Source organism: Chrysemys picta, chromosome 9 (genome assembly GCF_011386835.1).
Source record: "Chrysemys picta bellii isolate R12L10 chromosome 9, ASM1138683v2, whole genome shotgun sequence".
Lineage (NCBI taxonomy): Eukaryota > Metazoa > Chordata > Testudines > Emydidae > Chrysemys > Chrysemys picta.
In genome coordinates, this window is record NC_088799.1 from 47,491,676 (window position 1) to 47,516,344 (window position 24,669).

The following is a 24,669-nucleotide window of genomic DNA, read 5'->3' on the forward strand; positions in this document are numbered from 1 at the left end:
CCCAGCTTCTGGCAAACAGGCTAGGGACACTCAGAGCATGGTGTTGCATCCCTCCCCATCCTGGCTAATAGCCACTGATGGACCTATTCTCCAGGAATTTATCTAGTTATTTTTTAATCCTGTTATAGTTTTGGTCTTCACAGCATCCCCTGGCAAAGAGTTCCATGGGTTGACTTTATGTTGTGTGAAGAAGTACTTCCCTTTTTTTTTTTTTTAAACCTGCTGCCTATTAATTTCATTGGGTGACTGCTAGTTCTTGTGTTATGTGAAGGATTAAATAACATTTCCTTATTCACTTCTTCACACCAGTCAAGATTTTATAGACCTCTATCATATCCCCCCTTAGTTGTCTCTTTTCTAAGCTGAAAATTTCCAGTCATTATAATTTTTCCTCCTGTTTCATACCCCTAATCATTTTAGTTGCCCATCTCTGTACCTTTTCCATTTCCAATATATCTTTTTTGGGATGGGTGACCAGATCTGCACACAGTATTCAAGGTGTGCACATACCATGGATTTATATAGAGGCAATATGATATTTTCTGTCTTATTATCTATCCCTTTCTTAAAAAAGCAAAGGTTTCAGAGTAGTAGCCATGTTAGTCTGTATCCGCAAAAAGAACAGGAGTACTTGTAGCACCTTAGAGACTAACAAATTTATTTGAGCATAAGCTTTCGTGGGCTACATCCAATGAAGTGGGCTGTAGCCCACGAAAGCTTATGCTCAAATAAATTTGTTAGTCTCTAAGGTGCCACAAGTACTCCTCTTCTTTTTAAAAAAAGCAAACAGAATGTTGGGAATCATTGACTGCCGCTACACATTGAGTGGATGTTTTCAGAGAACTATCCATAATGACTCCAAGATCTCTTTCTTGAGTGTTAACCGCTAATTCAGCCTCCTTCATTTTGTATGTATAGTTGAGATTGTTTTCCAATGTGCATTACTTTGCATTTATTAGGGTTACCATATTTCAGCAAGCAAAAAAGAGGACGGGAGGCGCCCCGCCCTAGCCCCGCCCCGTCCTGCCCTTAGCCCCGCCCCATCCCTCCCACTTCCCCCTCTCAGAACCCCCAACCCTCCCCCCGCTCCTTATCCCCTGACTGCCCCCTCCTGGGACCCCTGCTCCTAACTGCCCTCCAGAACCCCACCCCCTACCTAAGCCTCCCTGTTCCTTGTCCCCTAACTGCCCCCTCCTAAGACCTCCCCCAAAATGCCCCCCAGGACCCTGTACCCTGACTGCCCAAAACCTTATCCACCCCCCCACCCCCAGAAAGCCCCCCCGAACTCCCGACCCCCCCCCCCCATCTCTTGACTGCCCCCTCCAGAACCTCCCTGCCCCTTCTCCGACCCCCTGGCTCCCTTGTTGTTGGCCTTCGCCTAATGTCTCTGTGAGCTTGCTCAGGAACAGCCTGAGCCGTTCATCCCGGCACGCTGGGCAGCAGTGGGGGAGAAGCTCCAGACTGCCAGAGGCGATCTGCGAATGCAGGGAGGGAGGGAGGAAGTGAGCTCTGCTGCAGGGGAGAGGAGGAGAGGCTCTCTCTGGCTGTCAGAGCCCCATGTAAGTGGCACCATCCGGCCGGCTGCCCTGTTAGCCGCGCGCGCTCTGCATGGGGGGAAGTCCGGACATTTACAAATTCCCCCCGGACGCTATTTTTAGCTCAAAAAGCCGGACATGTCCGGGGGAATCCGGACGAATGGTAACCCTACATTTATCAACATTGAATTTCATCTGCCATTTTTGTTGCCCAGTCACCCAGTTTTGTGAGATCCCTTTGTAACGCTTCGCAGTCTGCCTGGGACTTAACTATCTTGAATAGTTTTGTATCATCTGCAAATTTTGCCACCTCACTGTTTACCCATTTTTCCAGCTCATTTATGAGTATGTTGAACAGTAATAGTCCCAGTACCAACCCCTCAGGGATACCACTATATATCTCTCTCCATTCTGAAAACGGATAATTTATTCCCACCCTTTGTTTCCCATCTTTTAACCAGTTACTGATCCATGAGAGGACTTCCCTCTTATCCCATGATGGCTTACTTTTCAAAAGTCAATTTAAATTAAATACATATTTTAAAAATATATATATATATTTTTAGAAATCTAGACCTGTTACGTGTTTTGGTGTAACTTGCATTATCCTTATGTTAAATTTGCATTATCCTATCAAAACATTTACTTTATTCATATCTCTTTTATATATCTCATCGGTCCTGACACCCCCCCTGTAAATTTGGACACCCCCCCTAATTTCAATTCCTGGGGAAACCACTGATGCTTGCTGATTACACAGACCTGTAAATAAAGTAACAGAACTGGTTGCAATCTCTACACCAATGAAGGGACATTAACAAAATATACGTGGTTTTGTCCAATAATTGCGAGACAAGGGAATCACATGTGCATCATTCATCTGGATGTGTTGTAAAAGTTAGGAATTAAAGCTCTTCTCCTGCTCCTTTTAGAGTCACCAGCAAAACATCAATTGGCTTCAATGGGAGCAGCATCATGGCCTGAATTTGCAAGTAACTAAATTGGAAGGGAAGTCTCACTTAGCTCATGAACTGTGAACACTGGGAGAAGACGTGGAGAAGCGAGTGGATGCAGCAGTGTTATAATGGCAGCACGGAGCTGAAAGACTGGATTGACCATGAGGGAGCAAGCTGAAAATTGTGAATAACTAGTAAATGTGCCACGTACGGCTGAAACAGTAACCCGGGTTAACGATGATAGAGTTATCTATGATATCGTTTACTGTTTCCCTAGTGAGAGAGTACCTTTTTAAATCTTGCCTTTTAAAACTGAAATAATTTCCCCTTAACCTGGCATATGAAAAAAACAAACTCCCACTTAAACTTTAATTTTAAGAAAACACTTTAGGAACATAACATTTAGGGATTTTCAAAACTAACCCAAGGGGGTTAGGTGCCCAGCCTAATAGGAGTCAGTTCCCCAGTTTCCCTATGCTGCCTTGAACACCCTAGTCTTATACTGCTTTAATGTGAACTACTGTTATGTTCATCTGGACTGTTCAACTTGCACCTCAGCCCCCAAACAGCTCAGGTGACTAGATAAGTCAATTACAGGCTGGTGCATAACATCATATATTTTGTCTCATATTTAGATTGCAAGTTCTTTGGGTCAGGTCCCATCTTTTTGTCACGTAATTGTATAATACTTAGCACACTGGGGCCCTAAGTCACAACTGGTGCCCCTACAAATAAATAACTACTTAAGAAGGGGAAAATAGGAAGGAAAAGAGTGCACACAGTTAACATAGTCTTGCTTTATATACTCTAGCTTTAATACCAGAAGACATGACAGCACATTGTACTGTGTATTGTCACTAGCATATGGCCACAGTGGTCCCAATTCCTCTTAATGAGAATCAGCCCTTAGATGAGATGTCCATTGTTTTAATTTGCTGGTGGATCCACTCCAGGTATTGGCTGACTTTGGTGTAGACTCCAAAATTCTCCAGTTTCCCACAACCTTCTCCCCAGCTCACCAGTCCCACTAGGAACCAAGTGTTCTTGAACTTAGTGATCATGGGGCCTCCACTGTCCCCACCACAGGCATCCTGCTTGTCTCCAATAATCCCTGCACACAGCATGTTCTCAGAGATCTCATGCCTCATGGCTTGGGCACACTCACTCTGTGGGACTATGGGGATTTCGATGTAACTCAGAACAGTAGAGTAATTCGAGGAGTCACCACTTTTGCTCCCCCAGCCAGTCACCACCATCTGCTTCCCATTCGCTGTCAGCTCCTGCTCTGCCAGTTTCTTGGTGGGAAGACAAACAGGGAGCACAAATTTGTTGAAAATCATGGGCTGAGCCAGATGCAGCATGGCTATGTCATTATCGGAGGTCTCCTTGCTGTAGTTTTCATGGCTCACTAGCTTGTCAACCACAATGGTTTTCTCCGTTTCCTCATTCCGCAGACGGTGGTATTCCCCTGAAAGAGCAATGAGGAAGGAGATGAGAGATGTTACTGGGCTCCTGGACCTCCAGCCCCACCCCCTGCATCAAACCACATTAGGACTAAAATACATTGAGCGCTCAGATTTGTCCTTGTTTTCTTAAAATATGAGTTTGCTCAAGTTACCCTGCTCTATCTTAACAGGATTATACTTAACTGGCCTCCCACTCCTTGCTCCACAGGGCAGGGACATCATCTTTTGATTTGCCTATAAAGTATCGTGCACATATTATGGAGCACTGCATAAATATATCAACAGAATGAAGACACTGAAACTCTTCAGTGTTGCTCTAGAGTGTCCATATTACAATGGGAATTGTACAGCTGGAGAGAATTTCTCAGGGGGGTCCTTTCATGGGACCCAGCATAAAAGTTGGGGGGAACATGCCTATAACACAGCAAAAGCAATATGCTTGTACAAGTTCTTTGACGTGTGTTTAGTGGCTGATTGATTGAACTCCCTGATGTAAAGGCCATTAGGACTGACTTCCTGGACTAGTCCATCCTAGAAGCTGGGATTTGTATTGTAAGAAATCCATGATCACCTAAGACTTTACAATTGTCACTGTGCTGCACACCCATTGGCCACTTGAAACTTCATCACCCCTGGGTAGTGACTTTATGGACAATTCCAGGAGGACAGTTCCATACCTAAAGGGCTACATGGAAGACAGAGTGAAGGGGCTTGTGAGAGAAGTGTACAAACTGGGGGTAGAGGTTTGCACTGCTGGCACAGAGTGGAGGCGGCTAGGGGCAACACAATGAGATACAACAGCAGATGAGCAGGGAGGGCCCAAACTGTGAAGAGCCTTAAAGGAACAGACAAGAAGATTGCGTTTGATGCAATGGAGAAAAGGGAGCCAGTGAAGGGGCTCAAAGACATGATCAGAGTGGTGGGTCAGAAAAGATGCTCATAGTGGTATTAATGCCCATGCTGGCATCTCAGATTTTGGGGCAGTGGCACCATTGATTCCCTTAGTGGGATATTTCATACCTGTATCTTCTGTACCACACTTCACAAAAAGTATTTTCACTGACTAAGCAGCTGAGGCAGAGGCTGTATTATCCCTTTGCTGTCAGAGCAGATAGGTAGAAAATGCTCCTCCAGAGGCGGTTTTTGTTTGGTAATTCAGGGGTAAATTTGGTGGACATTTTCCCATGCTTCATATACTTCGTATATGTGCAGGGCTAGCAGTGCTGGCTATGGCAATGTACTGTACATGGCACTCCACACCAATCTGCCTGTGCCTTCAATCTGCAGCACCCTGGCTACTTCAAATCCACCCCTCTCCTGAGCGGAGATTTCCAAGTACACCACCCTACTGGGTAGTTTTGCAAGGTGGATGCATGCCCAACTTGGTCTAGATTAAGACTCCTCTGCACGTCCAGTACTCGTGGCCTATTCCAGATTTGGGCTCAGGAATCTAGAGATGCTTCCTAAGCAGCAACATTCTCATTAGCCCTGGGGCACTGAGTGCAGGCCCACTGCCCCTCCGTTGGGATGCAAGCACACAGGGGTTGGGAGTAGAAACACAATCCAAGCTCCTCCAGAATGTGGGATCCCCCATCTCAGTTCCCAGATTACAGTGTGGGAACTTTACTTCCCCTTCACTTCCAAGATACGCAAGAGTCCTCACAATGTATCAGCCCACTTAGCTCATAGTCAGGCTCTTAGCTGCTCAAATGAAATCAGATGGGTTTAACAACATATTTTTTAAATCTCAGGTAGGCCCGATGGGCTTCCTAGCCAACCCAGTTCTATATGCTCCCTCTATAATCTGGCATCCTTCTCCCGAAAGGACAAGCCTCAGGATCCTGAATTAGAATGTAATATGTTAAAAGAGGGTAACACAGGAGCTGGTCTTTTTTCCATACCAAGTTTTACTTTGAACCTCCCTTTCGTCTCAACGCAGTGTGCTGCCGTTAGAACCCAGGAGGGATGGATGAGAACACCTCCGCACTTAAACTTTCCTGAGCCATCTAGCAGCATGGTCTGAAACAAAGAAATAGAAAAGTACGGCACCACAGGATCCAGCTCAGACACGTAGGATATGATATATTCCTTCTGCATGCAGCAGTCTACACTGCACCTTCAGGTACCAGAGCACGTGACATTAGCAGAGGTCAAAGTTCCTTGCTCGGTGGACAGAAGCATCCTAACAAGATATCTACAGTCCACCTGGAATGAAGGTTTGGGTTTTGAGCATTCCATCTAAATCAGTTTTCATGTTTCTCACTGGCTGGGCTCACTGCTCAGGAGATGCTGCAGACCAGCAGTTGGAAGCATTCTGGTCCTTCTGAGTTTTGGAGATTCTTAGCTCAAGCAAGAGATGGTTTAGCCCAACAACCACTGTGTGCCTGAAGTGAGCAAAACGTCTTGGGCTGATTCTCATTTATGCTAAGAGCTCTTTATGCTGCCACAGTGGTGTAAAGGGATCTTAGTGTACATGAAAGTCGGGCTGGCAGAAAAGCACTTTCTCTAATGCCCTGGTAGGGTCCATACGGTGGATCCTTCCTCTGTGAGCCCCCAGCATGCTCTGTAAAGGTCTGGTATGTTCTGTTAGACTAAATCATGCTCTGTAACTCTAACCGATGCCTGGCAAGGCTTGTTTTACATTTATAAAAACAAAGCTGTCCTAAACCAACAAAGATTTCATTCAGATGCTACCATGATAGTACTACAATAGCCAGAGTGTGCTGCAGGAGGTATTCAATACGTTCAAGACGTGGCCATCCCCAGCTTGGTGGGACACTACAGGCAGGTACATCATGATGCTGCTTGCATTGGAATGGTTAGCAAGAACAAATATAACTTGGCAAAGAGTGCTAAGGCTAACAAAATACAACAAAAGTTACATTCGCTTCAGCTCTCCAACTTTTGATTTGGCCTTGGAAAATCTAAAATAAGGGGAAGTTTAGCTTGCAATAGTGCCATCATTTGTGACTTAAGTGCTTTACTGTGCATATGAAGCAGTTCTGGGTACAGACTGAAAGCTCCACCACAAAAGATTATTTATTCCTCACCTGCCAGGGGCTGTCTCCTTTTTTTCCCATTTTCCCTGCAATGAGTCGAATTTGGACACCTGATTTGAGCTCCATGCGATCTGCCTTCACCCTTCCGCAGGGGAACTCCACTACAAGAGATAAATCAAAAAGAGGTCAACCAGCAAAATCCAGACAATTCAATACAATCACTGTCAGCTTATTAAACAAGAAACTCTCCAACACACTACTGTTCCAAAAAACCCTCACCCTGTCTCCTTAGTTCTGTGAGATGCTCGCAATGGCTTCTCTGCATTCCCTCATTGTTTCACTGTGGGGGAAATTCCCTGATCCTCTGGAGGAGTTTGACTATGTGAGGCGTTCCTAACACAGAGATACATGATTGATTTATAATTCCAATAAAAGGAGGTTATTTACCTGTAACTGGAGGTTCTTCAAGATGTGTGGTCCCTATCTGTGTACCACTGAGGCTTATACACATGCGCCATGTGTCTGAAGCCAGAGATTTTGAAAGCTGTAGTATCCACTGGTCCATGCACGTGCCCTTGCTCCATCTTATGGTTTTGTCTGAGGTGATAAAGGGCGAGACGGACTGACTGGGCCCTCAGTTCCTTCTCCACCCCAAATTGAACAGATCCGCAGCAGCGGGGAAGGTGGATGGGGTTGAAATACAGATAGGGACCACACATCTCGAAGAACGTCCAGTTACAGGTAAGTAACCTCCTCCTCCTCTTCAAGTGATGGCCTCTATTGTATTCCACTGAGGGTGATTAACAAGCAGTACCTAGTTAGGAGGGCAGTGGAGGAAGATGATGAAACCGTGGAATGGAGAACAGGCATGCTGAACGAGGCATCCATCACAGTCTCACACTAAGGCATAATGGGAAGAGAAGATATGTACCAAACTCCACAGGGCCCCTCCTACATATGTCTGTAAGTGGTACGTCATGAAGCGCGGCCATAGTTGATGCTTGCACTCTCGTGGAATGGGCTCATACCCCAAGGGGTGGAGACAGTCCCAATAACTGATAACAGAGCGTAATGCATCCCAAAACCCACTTAGAGATCCTCAGAGTAGAAATCGCTTGCCTCTTAGTCCCTTCTGTTAGAGCAATACACAGTCATGGGGATGTCCTGAATGATCTTATCCTCTGCAAGCAGAAGGCCAGGGCTCTACGGATGTCGAGGGAGTGAAGGTGCTGTTCCTCCGTTGAGGTGTGAGGCTTTGGGAAGAAAGCAGGTAAGTGTATGGGATGGTTGAGATGAAAGCAGGATACAACTTTTGGCAGAAATTTGGAATGCAGCTGCAGGGAAACCTTGTCCTTATGGAATGTGGTAAAGGGAGAGACCGTCATGGCCCCCAGTTCGACTACCCTTCTTGCTGAAGTAATAACTACCAGAAAGGCAACCTTCATGGAAAGGAGTGACAGGGAGCAGGAAGCCATAGATTCAAAAGATGATTTCTTCAACATCCAGAGGACAAGGTTAAAGGAGCAATGGGGTAAATGGGCGGATAAGTCTGGAGGAGGCCCTTCCAAATCCTGGTAGCCCAGGGGAGACTTGATTTTGTCTGAGGTGATAAAGACAGGGGGGTGGCAGGCACCAAAAGCGGCTACATCAGGGGTGGCCAACCTGAGCCTGAGAAGGAGCCAGAGTTTACCAATGTACATTGCCAAAGAGCCACAGTAATACATCAGCAGCCCCCCATCAGCTCCCACTCCCAGCACCTCCCACCCACCAGCAGCCCCGTCAATCAAAGCCTCCCCCTCCCTCCCCGCACCTCCCAATCAGCTGTTTCGTGGCATGCAGGAGGCTCAGGAGAGAGGAGCAAGGGCACTGCAGGCTCAGGGGAAGGGGCGGGAAGGGGTGGAATGGGGGCAGGGCCTGTGGCAGAGCCAGGGGTTGAGCAGTGAGCACCCCCTGGCACATTGGAAAGTTGGTGCCTATAGCTCCAGCCCCAGAGTTGGTGCCTATATAAGGAGCCGCATATTAACTTCTGAAGAGCCACATGTGGCTCCATAGCCACAGGTTGGCCACCCCTGGGCTACATGCACCTTGATGGAGTTGAGAGTGAGTCCTGATGCCTTCAGGGACAGGAGGTAGTCCAGAAGAAGAGGGATGCCTACATTCTCAGGTGAAAGACCCCTCTGCTGGGCCCATGAGGTGAAACGCTTCCACTTGGCTCTATAGGACCACCTCATGGACTCTTTTCTGCTACACGAGAGGATGTCTTGTATTGCAGACAAACATTCTCACTCTAGCGAAAATGCCCATCGAAAAACCAAGCTCGTAGGTGAACTGTCTGCGGATTGGGATGCCTGATCCTGCTGCCATGTTGTGCGAGGAGTCCCAGGAAAACTGGCAGTGGAACTGGGGGACGCGCTGACATGTGAAGGAGGAGAAACCAAAACTGGTGAGGCCAGAATGAGGTGATCAGAATGACCATTGCTCTCTCCTGTTGGACCTTGTGTAGGGCATGCAGCAGGAGCAGTAGGGGAGGAAAGGCATAATTGACCTGGTCCAACCAGTGGATGACTAGGGGATCATCTTGGTAAAGGGTGCCAAGGCACCCTCTGGCCCCCCAGTGCATTTGCTGTTCGTGTGGGAGGTGAAGAGGTCCCTGGTCAGAGTCCCCCAGTAGTTGAAAATGTCTGTGGCCATGGTGTCATGGTGCTCCCATTCATGGTCAGCCATGAATTTCTTCCTGAGAGAGTCTGCAATTATGTTCTGAGATCTGGGAAGATATGCTGCTGACAACAGCATCTCATGGGTAACACACCCAGGGCCGGCTTTAGGCACTGCGGGGCCTGATTAGAAAGAGTTGCTGCTGAAGAGAGCAGCGGGACTTCGGCGGCAGCTCAATTGGCTGCCGGTGCCTTCGGCGGCACGGCGCCAGAGGGTCCTTAGGGATGTTGTGGAGCCCTCTTAGGGGCGCAGGGTCCAATTCAGGGGAATCGGGTGAATCGCCCTAAAGCCAGCCCTGAACACACCAATCCCAAAGATGAACAGCTTCTGCACAGACTGCTGACGACCTCGTGCCCTCTTGTTTCTTGATGTAGTAAAGTGGTGTCTGACATGGTGTTGTCTGACATGATGAGAACATGATGGGAGTGAATGGATGGGAGAAATGTGCAACATGCTCTCCGCATTGCCCTAAGTTCCAGGATGTTAATGTGCATCCTGGATTCCCAAGCATTCTAAGTCCCCTGTATCATGTGCTCACCCATGTGGGCGCCCCATCCAATGAGTGACGTGCCTGTGATGATCGTCGTGCTTGGGGAGAACAGGAGGAAGGGCATCCCGGTGCAGACCTGACCAGGGTCCTTCCACCATTGGAGGCAGGAAAGAACCTCGGGGAACTGTCAGTAGGATGTCCATGGTATGGTGCATGGGAGTATAGGCCTTCTGGAGCCACAGCTGCAGGCAGTGAAAGTGAAGACGAGCGAAGGCAGTAATGTACATGCAGGCCACCAAGAAGGGAAAGGTAAATCCTGGATGGAACAGAAGGACCAGAGACCACCTTGGTAATCAGTTCTTGTAGGGTCTGGAACCTTTCCTCCAGTAGGTAGGCATGTGCCAATACTGCATTGGTGCAGGCCCCAATGAATTCTATAGCCTGTGTAGGATCCAAAATCTATTTTTCTATGTTTACATTCACCCACAGGGAGGAGAGGTGTGTGAGCAGTATGGCGGTCAAGGCTCGAGCCCTCCTTTGGATCACACTGCTATCAGCCAGTTTTTGAGATAAGGTAACATAACAACTGCTTGATGCTTACAGTGGGCCATCACCACAGAGAAAACTTCAGTGAAAGCCTGTGGAGCAGTGGTGAGTCCGAATGGTAGAACCCTGTATTGGAACTATTGAGGGCCTGCTGTGAATCTCAAGAAATGTTTGTGTGTAGGATGGCTATCTACATGAAAGTAAGCATCCTGCCTATTGAGAGCCATAAACCACATGTCTTTTTCTAGAGAAGGTATGATGACTGCTAGGGTGACCATACGAAATTTTGGCTTGCATATGAAGTGGTTGAGACGACGGAGAGCTAAGATCGGTCTCCACCGATCACCCTTCTTTTTGGGAACTAGAAGGAATAGAACCTTGTGCCCTAATAGGTCACAGGAACAGGTTTTATCACTCCCTTTGGAGTAGGGAGTCCACTTCTAGGGTGAGGATACTGTCATAAGAGTGATCACTGAGGTGAGGCAGCGTCATGAACTCAATCGTATAACCATGTTGAATGACATCCAGGACCCACTTGTCCATTATTATCAAACTCCATGCTGTTGAGAAGAGTGCTAGATGCCCCCCAAAGGGGGTGGGCTGGGTGTAAGGCAAGAGGCAAGTTGGTTGGTGGGTCACCAGATGCACTCAGAAATATCAATTCTGCAAAGACTGAGTATGAGATGCTGAAGGCTACGATGATGAACTGAGAGGATGGGGCTGTTGGAATCTCTGTCATTTGTGAGGAGGCTCACTAGGCCGCTGATGGAAGGATTGAGAAGCTCTGAATCGTTGTGTTGGTGGTAAGTGGTAGAACTTGCGCTTGGGTGCTGGTGTGTAGATACCCAGCGACTGTAGAATGGCTCTGGAGTCCTTTAGGGAGTAGAGGGGAATCGTTAGTCTTCTCATTGAAGAGATGAGACTCATCGAAAGGGAGGTCCTCCATGGTGTGCTGGACTTCCCTTGGGAAATCTGATGAAGTAGCCACCACGCCCTTCACATGACGATCCCCATAGCCATCGTGCATGAAGAAGTGTTTGCCACATCCACTGCAGTCTGAAATGTCATCCTCATGATCAGTTTCCCCTCCTGTAAGATAGCCTGGAGGAAGCTTGTCTGCAAAATCCACCAACTTGCCGTAGTAAGGAAATAATATTTAGCTAATAGATCCAAGTCTATTGGGGGGAGGGATAGCTCAGTGGTTTGAGCATTGGCCTGCTAAACCCAGGGTTGTGAGTTCAATCCTTGAGGGGGCCACTTAGGGATCTGGGGCAAAATCAGTACTTGGTCCTGCTAGTGAAGGCAGGGGGCTGGACTCAATGACCTTTCAAGGTCCCTTCCAGTTCTAGGAGATGGGATAGCTCCATTATTAAGTAATTTGAGATTCCAAATTGAAGGCTGGCAGAGGAGAAGACGTTGTGATCCAGAAGATCCAGTCACTTGCCCTCTTTGTCTGCCAGGGTAGAGTATGGGTGTTGTTGCCACCTGTATGATGAGGGAATTGGGTAGGAGGTGAGAGAACAGAAACTCAGACCTCTTCACGGGTACATAGTACCTCTTCTTTGCCCCCTTCAGGGTGAGTGCACAAGTGGCTGGAGTGTGCCAGACAGTCTGGGCTGGTTGCAGAATGGCCAGTTACTCTGGTCAGTACCGAGGCATGCAAGATGTCAAGCAGCTTGTGCTGTTTGTCCTATACCTCCTCCAGTGGGATGTAGAGGTGTTCAGCCATCTTGTGTAAAAGGTCCTGGAACTGGTGATAGTCTGGGGACAAGGAGGGAGCTGAAGACACTGTGGCATCCAGGGACAAGGAAGGGAACTGCTCTGGTTCTGGTGGTAGTGTCGGAGTTGGACTAAGCGGTTCTTCCTCCCAGTATTGGAGTTCTGAGCACCTGCTCAATGATGGTTGAAGAGGCGAGATGGGGGACTCCTTTCAAGCTGAGGCCTTGGCTACACTTGCGAGTTACAGCACTGTAAAGCCGCCCCCAGCGCTGTAACTCACTCCCCGTCCACACTGGCAAGGCATTTGCAGTGCTGTATCTCTGTGATTGCAGCGCTGCATGTACTCCACGTCCCTGAGAGGAATAGCGAGTATTGCGCTGCCGCTGCAGCGCCAGTGTGGCCGCCCAATGCACTGTGAATGGCCTCCAGAATTATTCGGCAGTATCCCACAATGTCTGTTCTAGCCACTCTGGTCATCAGTCAAACTCTACTGCCCTGACCTCAGGTAACCAACCAGGTGACCCACCCTTTACATTCCCTGGAAATTTTAAAAATCCCCTTCCTGTTTGCTCAGCCCGGCGTGGAGTGCTATCAGCGAATCTTTCCAGGTGACCATGCCTCCATGCACCAAGCGAGCCCCAGCATGGAGCAATGACGAGTTGCTGGACCTCATCAGTGTTTTGGGGGAGGAAGCTGTACAGTCCCAGCTGCGCTCCAGCCGTAGGAATTACGATACCTTCGGGAAGGTATTAAAGGACATGATGGAAAGGGGCCATGACCGGGACGCCCTGCAGTGCAGGATTAAAGTGAAGGAGCTGCGGAGTGCCTACCGCAAAGCCCGCAACGCAAACGGCTGCTCGGGTGCTCCCCCCGTGACCTGCCGATTCTACAAAGAGCTGGATGTGATACTTGGGGTTAACCCCACCTCCACTCCGAGCATCACCATGGACACTTCAGAGCCAGTGTGCGGGGGGGGAGGAGGAGAAGGAAAACGGAAGTGATGGTGGTGGGCCAGATGGAGACACCCCGGAATCCCTGGAGCCATGCAGCCAGGAGCTCTTCTCAAGCCAGGAGGAAGGTAGCCAGTCGCAGCGGCCGGTACTTGGTGGAGGACAAACAGAAGAGCAGGTTCCTGGTAAGCGTTTTTTTTTTCTAGAAGGAATTTTTTCGGTGCGGGCTCTTTGGGAGAGGAGGGTTAGGCATGCATGCCTAGATGCGGAATAGTGCATTGATGTGGTTTATCACATCGCGGTAATTGGCCTCGGTAATCTCCTCGAATGTCTCATCCAGAACGTGTGCAATGCGCTTGCGCAAGTTTATTGGAGAGCCACCGTGGTCTTTGTCCCAGCCAGGCTAACGTGTCCACGCCACTGTGCCACGAGGGGCGGGGAGACCATTGCTGCACACAGGCAAGCGGCATATGGGCCAGGGTGGAAGCCGCATTGCAGTAGAAGACACTCCCTTGCTTCCCGGGTCACCCTCAGCAGCGAGATATCGTCCAGGACGAACTCCTGTGGAAAATGTTGGGACAGTTTTCAGTGTAGCTGCCCCCTGAAGCTGTTGGCTCTCCCCAAGGCACAAAAACCCAGGGGACAGTGCAGCCCTGAAACAATCAGTCTCCCTTACTCACCATTTTGAGGCTCCTGTGGGATGTGCGCGCTCTGTTTTGGACGGGAAAATTAGGCAATTGTGTAGATCCTGTGTGTTCTCTACTCCTTAAATGCGGGGGGAATCATTACTCTGTCTGGTATAAACAATGCTGCCTCTGTTAAATGTTGCATTTTGCCTATACAGCTGCATCGACCTTGAGTCCTCAGCCGTCCCTCTTATCGCCTGCTCAGAGACTGCAAAGACTCAGGAAGAGACCGTGAAAAAGCAAAGAAGACATGCTGCAAGAAGTGATGTGGCAATCTATTAAAGAGAATGAGAAAGCACAGAACTGGAGGGAGAGAGAAAACAGGATCCGCCAGGAAAATGCAGCGCACCGGCGGCAAAGCACCGCGCACTGGCAGCAAAGCACTGATCAGCTCATAAGCATCCTGGAGCTCGTAGCCATGCAGAGAGCTCGTAGCCATGCAGAAAGAGGAGCAGTACCGCAAACGCAAACACCCCCCGCCCCCCTACAGCCCTTGTCCTAAAACTCTTTCCGTTGTGCCCCACTGTCACCTCCAACCCACTTTCCCCAAATTCCATGTTCTTCACACCACCCGCTGCCTCCAACACCGTATCTTCACCACCCAGCCCTGAAAACCACAACCCTTACCCTCTGCACTCAACCCCCATCACCGTGCAGTATAGCTATCCTGAAGTGCAGCACTCACTGCACAGCACACCAGACAGGACATACGCGAATCTGTGATTGTACCGTTCCCCACTCCACCCCCTTGTTTCTTTTCAATAAATATTTTTTTTTCTTTTCAATAAATGGATTTTTTGGCTTTGAAAACATTCTTTATTATTGCATAAAGTAAAAGACTCCTTAGCCCAGGAAATAAACAGGCACTGCAAGTCTGCTTGTCTGCTTAGCAAACACTGATTCCTAAAGATTGAAACTACTGCACTTCACTCCTGTGCAGGGCACCAGATATCACTGCTGGTTTTCAGCCTCAAATTGCTCCCTCAAGGCATCCCTAATCCTTGCAGCCCCGCGCTGAGCCCCTGTAATAGCCCTGCTCTCTGGCTGTGCAAATTCAGCCTCCAGGTGTTGAACCTCGGAGGTCCATGCCTGAGTGAAGCTTTCACCCTTCCCTTCACAAATATTATGGAGGGCACAGCACGCGGATATAACCACGGGGATGCTGTTTTCGGCCAAGTCCAGCTTCCCATACAGAGATCGCCAGCGGCCCTTTAAATGGCCAAATGCACACTCCACAGTCATTCGGCACCGGCTCAGCCTGTAGTTGAACCGTTCCTTGCTGCTGTCAAGGCTCCCTGTGTAGGGTTTCATGAGCCACGGCATTAACGGGTAAGCAGGATCTCCAAGGATCACAATGGGCATTTCAACTTCCCCTACCGTGATCTTCCGCTCTGGGAAAAAAGTCCCAGCCTGCATCTTCCTGAACAGCCAAGTGTTCCGAAAGATGCATGCGTCATGCACCTTTCTGGGCCAGCCTGTGTTAATGTCAATGAAATGCCCACAGTGATCCAGAAGCGCCTGGAGAACCATAGAGAAATACCCCTTCCGATTAATGTACCCAGATCCTAGGTGGGATGGTGCCAGAATAGGAATGTGCGTCCCATCTATCGCCCCTCCACAGTTAGGGAACCCCATTTGTGCAAAGCCATCCACTATTTCCTGCACGTTACCCAGAGTCATGGTTCTTCTGAGTAGGATGCGATTAATGGCCTTGCAAACTTGCATCAACACGATTTCAACGGTCGACTTTCCCACTCCAAACTGGTTAGCGACCAATTGGTAGCTGTCTGGAGTTGCCAGCTTCCAGACTGCAATAGCCACCCGCTTCTCCACTGGCAGGGCAGCTCTCAATCTCGTGTCCTTGAGCCGCAGGGTGGGGCGAGCTCCTCACACAGTCCCATGGAAGTGGCTTTTGTCATCCGAAAGTTCTGCAGCCACTGCTCGTCATCCCAGACTTCCATGACGATGTGATCCCACCACTCGGTGCTTGTTTCCCGAGCCCAAAAGCGGCGGTCCACGGTGCTGAGCATGTCCGTGAATGCCACAAGCAATTTTGTGTCGTACGCGTTACGCAGCTCGATAGCATCGTCAGACTCCTCACTCTCACTGTCACTTTGGATCTTAAGGAATAGTTCGACAGCCAAACGTGACGTGCTGGCAAGGTAAGTCAGCATTCGCCTCAGCAGTTCGGGCTCCATTTCCCGCAGACAGATCGCGTTGCACAGAAACCATTGAAAGATGGCACCAAATGTGGACGGAAACAAAGGGATTTGTGGGATGCGAAGCGATGCCTCACGGGGTGTTGGGACAGGACCCAGAATGCCCCGCACCCTCACCCCCTTCCCACAACCCACAGCGCCAGAATGGGAAAAGGTGCTCTGTGGGATAGCTGCCCATAATGCACTGCTCCCAATAGCGCTGCAATTACCGGAAATGTGGCCACGACAGTGCGCTGGGCAGCTGTCAGTGTGGACAGACTGCAGTGCTTTCCCTACTCAGCTGCACGAAGTCAGGTTTAACTCATAGCGCTGTACATCTGCAAGTGTAGCCAAGACCTGAGTGGGAAGGTTCTGAAGGTAGGTACTGGGGCTGGGACCCCCAGTATGGCCAACAAGGCAGATTTGATGGTTGTTGTGGAGGGCCCCAAGGAGTGCTGTACCAATGGACTTCTTTGCTGGGGATAGGAAGGACACTGCCACTGAGTTGTCAGAAACATTGGTACGGGAGGGGCAGACTATGCGCTTTGTCCGAGTCCTCCGATGCCAAAAAGTCAGAGCCTGGTTCGAATCGCGGAACTGTAGGGAAGTGGGCGGGAACACAGACCGAAGGAGGTAAGTCCAAGGTAGGACAGCTCACCCCCTTAGGTGGCGACTGAACCTGAAGATGTGGAAACATCCCTTCCTCCAAAGCCAAGAGTTCATGAGGCTCAGGGGCCAACTCAAGCCTCCTGGGCATCAACAGTATGTGCTCCGCAGTCAGAGCTGGAGCCAGAACAGAGGACTGCCTTTGAACTGAAGGTTCCTTTGACTTTGGCAGTGCCGATCTGGAAGGGATACATGGCTTGATGGACAGGACTAGCATTCTGTGCAACTTCTTGTTATTCTTGTGAGATTTGGAATATGCCGTTTTCTGTGGCTGGAACTTGTGGATGGGGCAGTGTCCTTCCTGGGCGTGGAGGAATATTTACTGCCATGCTTATGCACATACTTCTTTGCCTCATGACTAGGTCCCGGCATGGGGTCCATAGCACTGGTACCAACGGAACCAGACTGGGTCTCCGCGGTAGGAGGTGTGCTCCTCGACTGCTCAGGCTGATGTACAGGGGGAGTTCCCCAGTCTGGATCCGACTGTGGCCTCATGGTGACTTCCACAAAGTGCTTCTTGAGGTAGAGAGCCCGGCCTTCCCGGATACGGTTTGGGAAGGAGAGGCAGACACTGCACGTGGATGCAATGTGGGCTTCTCCCAAGCAATAAAGGCACCATTGGTGCTCGTCACTGACTGAGAACGAGTGAGGGCAGGAGGAGCAGATCTTGAACTCTGGTATCTTCGGCGTAATCCAGTACCCAGGCCTGGGTGCTGGGGAGTGTGTGTGTGGGGGGGAAGTGGGAGACCTTTAAAACAGCATCCCAAAATCCTGAAAACTATCATGAATCTGCTGCAAAACAACAAGAATACTAAGCATATAGAAGTATAAAAGAGTCTTTTTTCTGTGTTTTAGAAAGCGCATCACAAGAGATGAGAGAACAGGAGAGGCTCTGACTCGGACCATGCAGCGGTGAGAAGGAACTGAGGGCATGGACAGTACATCCCGCCCTTTATCGCCTCCGACGAAACCACGAGGCAGAGCAAGGGTGCATGCGTGGACCAATGGACACTACTACTTTCCAAATCTCTGGCTCTGGATGCATGGTGCATGTGTATAACCCTTGGTGGAATACAATAGGGACCATCACTCGAAGAAGTGGAAAAATCCCAAGCAGAAAATCACTCTGCATGGGATAGATGCATTAGAACTATTAGAAACCATGTTGCATATGGTTCTCACATTTCAGAAAAGAAGCGTGTCCCCCGTTCTCTTGTTTGAAGAACACTGTATAAAATTGGAATTTTGGGTGTCCTCCCACCCCACCCTTCCTTCTTACCAACGGCCTCGCACTTGGAATGGTCGTCCATCAGCTGATACCCTGAGGCACAGCTGCAATAGCGGCGCTGGCTCTGCTTCGGATCCTCATGACAGAAATGTTCACATCCCCCATTGTAAGTGGAGCAGTTGGTGTAGTTAGCCTCTGGGAAACAGGGGAGGGGAAAAGAGATGCAAGGTTAGAAGGTCTAGGAGTCACCTGATGGTAAGGTCTGAGCGGGACTTGATGTTCCCCTTTGAAATTGGAATAGGTGCACTGTGAGAGGGAATTGGCCAGTGCCTTGATTTGAGGGAACAGCAGTTGATGGATTTGGGATTCCAGCTTCTGCTTCTGACTTTGTGGTGTTTGAGTGGCAGATTGAAAATGGTGCTGGCCACGGTGAGTGCTGAGGGAGAGGCCAGGGGCATGATACCAAGGAGTGTGCCAGGAAGTAGTAGACTGAAGGTCTCATAATTCTCTTCCTTGCCATTGAGCACGAGTCTACTGCTTACACTGGTCAGCAGTTTGCTGGGGAAGAAAAATAGCTCTTTTAAAAGAGTTCAGCTCAGAATTCGCTCATCTCTGCATTGGATTGTGATGTTTTGTCACTATCTTGCAAACAAAATCCATCCTTTCTTGTTTTGCCATCAGCTTTAGCAGTTGTGGCAGACCCTGTTTTACAGGAATATTTTCATTGGCGAGAGACTTAGACCTCTCCCATGATTACAGATCAGCTTTATGCTATTTTAGAAAACAACAAACAATCCACTGGCAGGCCATGAACTAGAGAAAAACAGCATCAGAAGCAGGCAGGTTCTGCAATGACATAAGTGTTGGTTTCCCTATACAGGCAGAGGTACTTCCGCCCCTTCCCCCCAGTTTTATTTCTAATATTAAAATGGTGGATTGAAGCCAGCGTTACCATGTTGGCACAGGCGTCCCTCCCAGCCTTGGTTACAAATGCAGTTAAATTGTCCAATATTGTCCAGACAGGTCCCATTGAAACAAGGATTGGATAAACACTGATCTCCATCTGAAATACACATGCAAGGAAACCCAGATCATGAACCCTACATCTGACCTCTTCAATCCCAACCACCCCACATCAGCTCAGCAACTGGGTGTTGTGAGCTTGATATGTTTATGGTGCTTTTTTTTGCCTGTTGTATGTGTTGCTCTAGATATTCTCCAAGGCACAAGGACAATGTGATGGGTTCTGAGTTACAGCTGTAGGGCGTGTGTGCTGGGGACAGGAAAGAGGGCCCGCAGGCACTGAATGCAGTGGGGCATGGCTTGGTTTTCTTAGAACTAGAGAGCAATGGTGGAGTTCATCCTTTGTGGGCACCAGGGAGGTCTACAGTAATCACCAGGATTAGGAATGATCCCCCATCAACTTTGACCAGCGGTTTGGCTCTAGGAGAGGATATGGAAACAGGCATAGAAGTGTTTGGAATCTGCCCCTACAGTCCATGTAATAGCTGGGGAAACACACTGTGACATGAGAACACAGACTTTGCAAATACATAAAAGCTGGAACGAATGACGTAGAGAGAATTAATATACAGTACATGGCAGCAAGGATGCAGAGGTACCCGCTGTGGGAGGGAAGGGGAGTGGAATCGGAAACTTTTCCTTACTTACCAACATACTTAGTCCAAAAGTTTAGCTGTGGAAAAATAAAAACAGGGTTAGGGCTGGAAGCAGACTGTTCAAATGAATGAACTTTAACTGTCTCTCTGCCTTGGGGCAGCGGAGTTCAGGTCTCCAGCTAATAGTTGTAGTATCCTCCCCTTTGACACAGCAATAATAAGACTCAATTACCTGGCTGGGTGGCAGGCTAGGATGTGATGCTGCAAACACAGGTCATACCACTTCCCTCGTGCAGATCCCGCTCCTCCATTCATCACACCTCCCCTCCTGCTTCCAACCATTCGCCAGCCCAGTACACTGTACCACACCAATCCCAACCAGCCTTTTTCCCAGACCCTCTCCCCCAACAGCAGCCAACCCCCCATCGCAGCACACACATCTTACATACTGCTAAGAGCTCAGGGACATTGGTGCTGGCTGGTCCTGAGTGTGTGCTTGATTCTGCTGATCCAGAGGGGTTGATCCTGGTGGGTCTGGGAGGACCCAGTTACCTCAGTGATGGGCCCAGCTGTGCCCCTTACCTCCCCTCAATCTGCATCATCTTCTTTGCTGTCAGTAGGCAACCGCTGACTGGGTAAGTCCCCTGTATTTCTGGTGTACAATTACAAGCAGTGCTCAGCCAGGTAAAAAGACAGACAACAGTGAAGCCTTTTCTTCTAGGTGATTGGCTCGAATTCCACCCACTTTGGTAATGGCCGCATGTTGTTACCATTCAGTCTCCCTTGTGTTATTGCCAATAAAGCTCACCGGCACACTGAGATGTGGGCCTCACCGTGCTCGCTGCCAGGCATTCACATGGCCAGAGGCAGTCTCTTCCCCAGAGAGTTTACCATAGTAGAAAGACAATACGCTGAACCCTGGATGAGGTGAATGGTGCAGGAAAGAGGAGCACATGGAAGGAGAAAGTGATTTAAACAAAAGGGGGCTATCAGGAGGGATTTGAAAGAGGAGAGAGGGGGATGGCGTCTGGCAGAGGCTGCCAGATGACTGTAGAAGCTGGGAATGGGCAAAGAGGAAAAGTTCAGAGGGAAGTGACAGCGAGATGTCAGTGAGGCAAGATTCCAAAGGCCTCCTAGGGGAGGAGAAGGAGCTTGAATGTGCTGTGGTAATAGTCAAGAAGCCAATGGAGGGAGTCAAGCAGGGGCAAAGTGGCTCCGAGCCTCAGGCTGGCAGGGGAGAGGAAGATAGTTTTAGGACAGGCTGGCTGTGGGAGAGCTGGGGCAGGAGGCAGACAGGAAAAGGCTACAGTGGCAAGGGGAGACCTACCAGCACACACAGGAGAGACAGGGCTGGCTTTGGTTTTTACAACCAGAACCGCGAGGAATAAATAGAGACTAAGGGCCAGATCCTCTGCTGGTGTAAATCGACACAGCTCCATTGACATCAGTGGAGTGCTGCACATTCACACAAGCAGGGGCTCTGGCCCTAAGAGAGAGAAGGGATATTTAAGGGAAGATCTCATTATGCTCCTGACGTGAATACATTCCCAAAATCAACATTTCACTGGTTAATTCATTCTCACATCCAGCTTTAAGGGAACGACTTACAGTTGCTTCCCTGGTTTCAAATATCTCATGGGCCTCCTCCAAGTCACACTGCTCCTCATTACATTCTCGCTCCACAGAGCCTGGCTTGAGCTCCTCCAGAAAAGAGTTTGCCCGCTTCTGGATTTTCAGGATTTGGTTTGCATCTTTGCTGCTGTAAAATACTTGAAGCCGAGAGAGGAGAACGAACATGGGGCTCAGGCATGGCACCAAATCTTAGTTTGCAGCCCCTTTCAGAGATATTCACTTATTTATTATCTCCAGCTTAAGGCACCTTCTGCCTGATTTTTAGAGGTGCCCAAGACCACAGAAGCACCTCTAAATGTCAGGCACAGAAGGTCTGAACCTGGACACCCAAAAAGCCAGAGGGACATAGAATCCGTGAAGTTTCCTGAGAACATTGGCCCTGGTTTGATACTTCTCAGAGAACACGTTCAGGTGGGCAGTGGGAAGAGGACTGAGGTAGAAATATTCAAGAACAGACTGAAGGACAGGCCTGTGGTGTGTCTGGGTTTGAGACACAGAGGCTGCATTTCCATTAGAGAACTGAATCATTGGTAATGGAACGACTGGGATTGCACGGTGAAATTAGCAAGTGCTGTGGAGTCACACTAATTAGTCTGTTTTGGGTATAGTTCTGCCCCATGTCAATGCACAGTACTGCCTTACAAGTATTGCAGGGCCTTCAGCCTATTGCACCTTTCCCACAATACGTGGCACAGCTTCCTGGGGCTGGTACCCCTCCATTTTCACCCGTTCACAGGTTTGGTTTGTTCCAGTGGATGTTTTAAGAGAGTTCACTCCTGCACAAATTGCTGCGAATGTGCTGTGAGGCACAGGGCTGCACCCACCCATTGCAGACGCCACGCCGGAGCACTGTCCAGCTGACTCTGGTGGCCTGGAGCATATTGCAAGAAGCACAGCTTCCTTTGGCTGGAGGGTCTCCGGGAGGCAGGAGGCCTGGGGTCTATTCCTATTTGATGTTGTGTTGCAGTCTGTTTGCTTGCTTGTTTGAACTAAACAATTCTTTTTTGTATTTGCCTCACAGTAAGAAGCTGACTGAATGTTGTGGTCGCTGTGCTGGTCTCAGGATATTAGAGAGACAAGGCAGGTGAGTTAATATCTTTTATTGGACCAACTTCTGATGGTGAAAGAGACACGCTTTCGAGCTACACAGAGCTCTTCTTTGGGTCCTGAAGACAACAGCATGAAGAAGAGCTCTGTGTAGCTCGAAAGCTTCTCTCCCTCACCAACCAAAGGTGCAATAACAGATATTACCTCCCCCAGCCTTGTTTCTCTAGTAAGAAGCTGAGATAGGAGTGATTTAAGCCTGGTTTCAGAGGCAGGAAATACTACCAGAGCGTGAGGCCAAGCCATCCCTCCCACCTCCTCTCAGACAGTCAGGGTCACAAGGCATGTGGGACACATGGGGAGAGAGCTGGGTAATGGAGAGGCCTGGGAAGTTAAGCAGGCAGGTGGGTGGTAGGCTTGTACATCTGTGTGATAGAACAGAAAAGGGACCTTAGCACTTTCTTTTGCAGGAGTCTGAGAGATGCAGCGGAGGTAGGGGCTTGATTGCCATGGGGCCTCCCAGTAGAGTCTGAGCAGCCATGTATTGCTGGGTGGGTCTGTCTTGCATAGTACGTGGGGAAGGAGTGGGGCTGTACTTACTAACCTGCCAGGAAGTGAAGACACACTGGTCAACATGGGTATGTCTACAAAGCAGAGAAAAACCAGCGGCTGGCCTGTGCCAGCTGATTCAGACTCTTGGGGGTTGGGCTGCAGGGCTGTTTTATTGCTGTTTAGACTTCCAGGCTTGGGCTGGAGCCCCCTCCCACCTCACAGGGTCCTGGAGCAATGAAAAAGCCCCGCAGCCCAAGCCATGAACCCTAATCAGTTAGCCTGGGCAAGTCATGCATATTTAGTTACTGTGTAGACATACCCTATACTTGTATTACAGAGGCAGCAGGCATGACTCCTCCATGTTCTCACATGGCTTTCCATGGGTCATACACTGGTTTCTCTACATGGGGTGTCCTCTCTGTGTGAAGTGTTAGGTTTCTGGTTGGGAAGAGTCTGAAGTAGGGCTCTGGCTGAAATCCGGCAGGGTTCCCTCACAGAAGGACATTACCTTTATCATCAGGATGAGCCTTATCTGATCCTGTGAGAACTCCTTGCACTAGGATAGTTGTTCTGTCAGCATTACCAATCAGTGGGCCGCTGCACTGTCCCTGGGATAGCTCCACCACTGCCAGTGGTGGGGAGAGCAGCATATGCTGGACTCAGCGTTTTAACTGCCACGTCATCTCAGCCTGCTCTGGGCAGGATTAGACAGGATGGCAGCAATGCAGTGGCCTGTCTGCAACAGTGCTCTCCCCATGGATACCGCAATGGTAGCTGCACCAGGATAGCACCAAAGGAGACTAGCACAGGGAGAAACTCAGAGTGGAACTTACCTGAAGCCCCGTGTCCATGGTGCACAGAGCAGGCAGCCACCAACACACACAGAGTACAGAGCCTCCACATAGTGCAGAACGGCACACCTAGGGGATTAAAAGGAAGGAATGAAAGCGCACGCCCTGGCGGGGCCCAATGCACTCCCCAAGACAGAGGAATTTCTAGCTAAGCAGCAGGTCAGACTGTTCCCTCCTTTGTTTTCCAGGCAGCCGGAGCCCATCTGAAAGGCTGACTTGCTCCTCAGCTGGAGTGCAAACCAAAAGCAGTGGATCGTTAAAGTCCATCCTAACAGTTCCGCTAGTTCCCTTTGTTCCATCGTCAGCCTCCTCACATATGTCCTCTCTCTCCTCTTCCCTCCCCAGATTCAGGACTTGCCAAACAAGCCTCCCTCTTAAATCGAACAGGGTATAATACTTTGGAAGCACTTACTGACCGACCAGTTTGAATCACAGCTCTCTACTCTTTTGCCATGAGCACTGGTGGAGGCTAGTTAATCCCTAACTTCAAATATTTACTCATCCCACGAGGGCCTTACTTTCGGTCAGTCAACAAACAGGGTGCAGCTCCTGGGACAATTCCCTGCTCCAAGGAGCACGAGTAAAACGGCCCCTCTGGGGGTCTGAGCTGTTCATGTCTGGGCTTCCTGTTGCTTTATTTTTTGCCACTGACAGGTAAGATCCACTTGAAGCGGATGGTGGTAAATGCAACCATGGCAGAATTGAGAAACCTTCTTCTTGGTGAATCCTAAAGCCTGCAGATAAGGATCCACTGCCTTCTCCACACTGGGTGGGTCTATTCCCGGTATTATTCTACATGAGGGCAAGTGTGTTAGTA

At 49.3% G+C, this 24,669-nt stretch overlaps 1 protein-coding gene across 2 annotated transcripts; it reads right to left on the minus strand.

Moving 5' to 3' along the window:
• Positions 1–3,284: 3,284 nt before the first annotated feature.
• LOC101932392 (vitamin K-dependent protein C) lies at positions 3,285–24,340 on the minus strand. Of its 2 annotated transcripts, none has more exons than XM_005286417.4 (9): positions 24,269–24,340; positions 23,835–23,921; positions 21,382–21,542; positions 19,826–19,850; positions 19,107–19,217; positions 18,206–18,349; positions 7,008–7,117; positions 5,859–5,976; positions 3,285–3,959 (listed from the first exon to the last, which is right to left on the minus strand). In XM_005286417.4, exons 2-9 carry the CDS (start codon positions 23,902–23,904, stop codon positions 3,391–3,393), a joined length of 1,308 nt encoding a protein of 435 aa, XP_005286474.2. In that variant the 5' UTR covers positions 23,905–23,921; positions 24,269–24,340; the 3' UTR covers positions 3,285–3,390. The 2 variants fall into 2 exon arrangements, with proteins under 2 accessions (XP_005286474.2, XP_023959004.2); XM_024103236.3 differs by having other exon boundaries at positions 24,265–24,336.
• Positions 24,341–24,669: the final 329 nt, after the last annotated feature.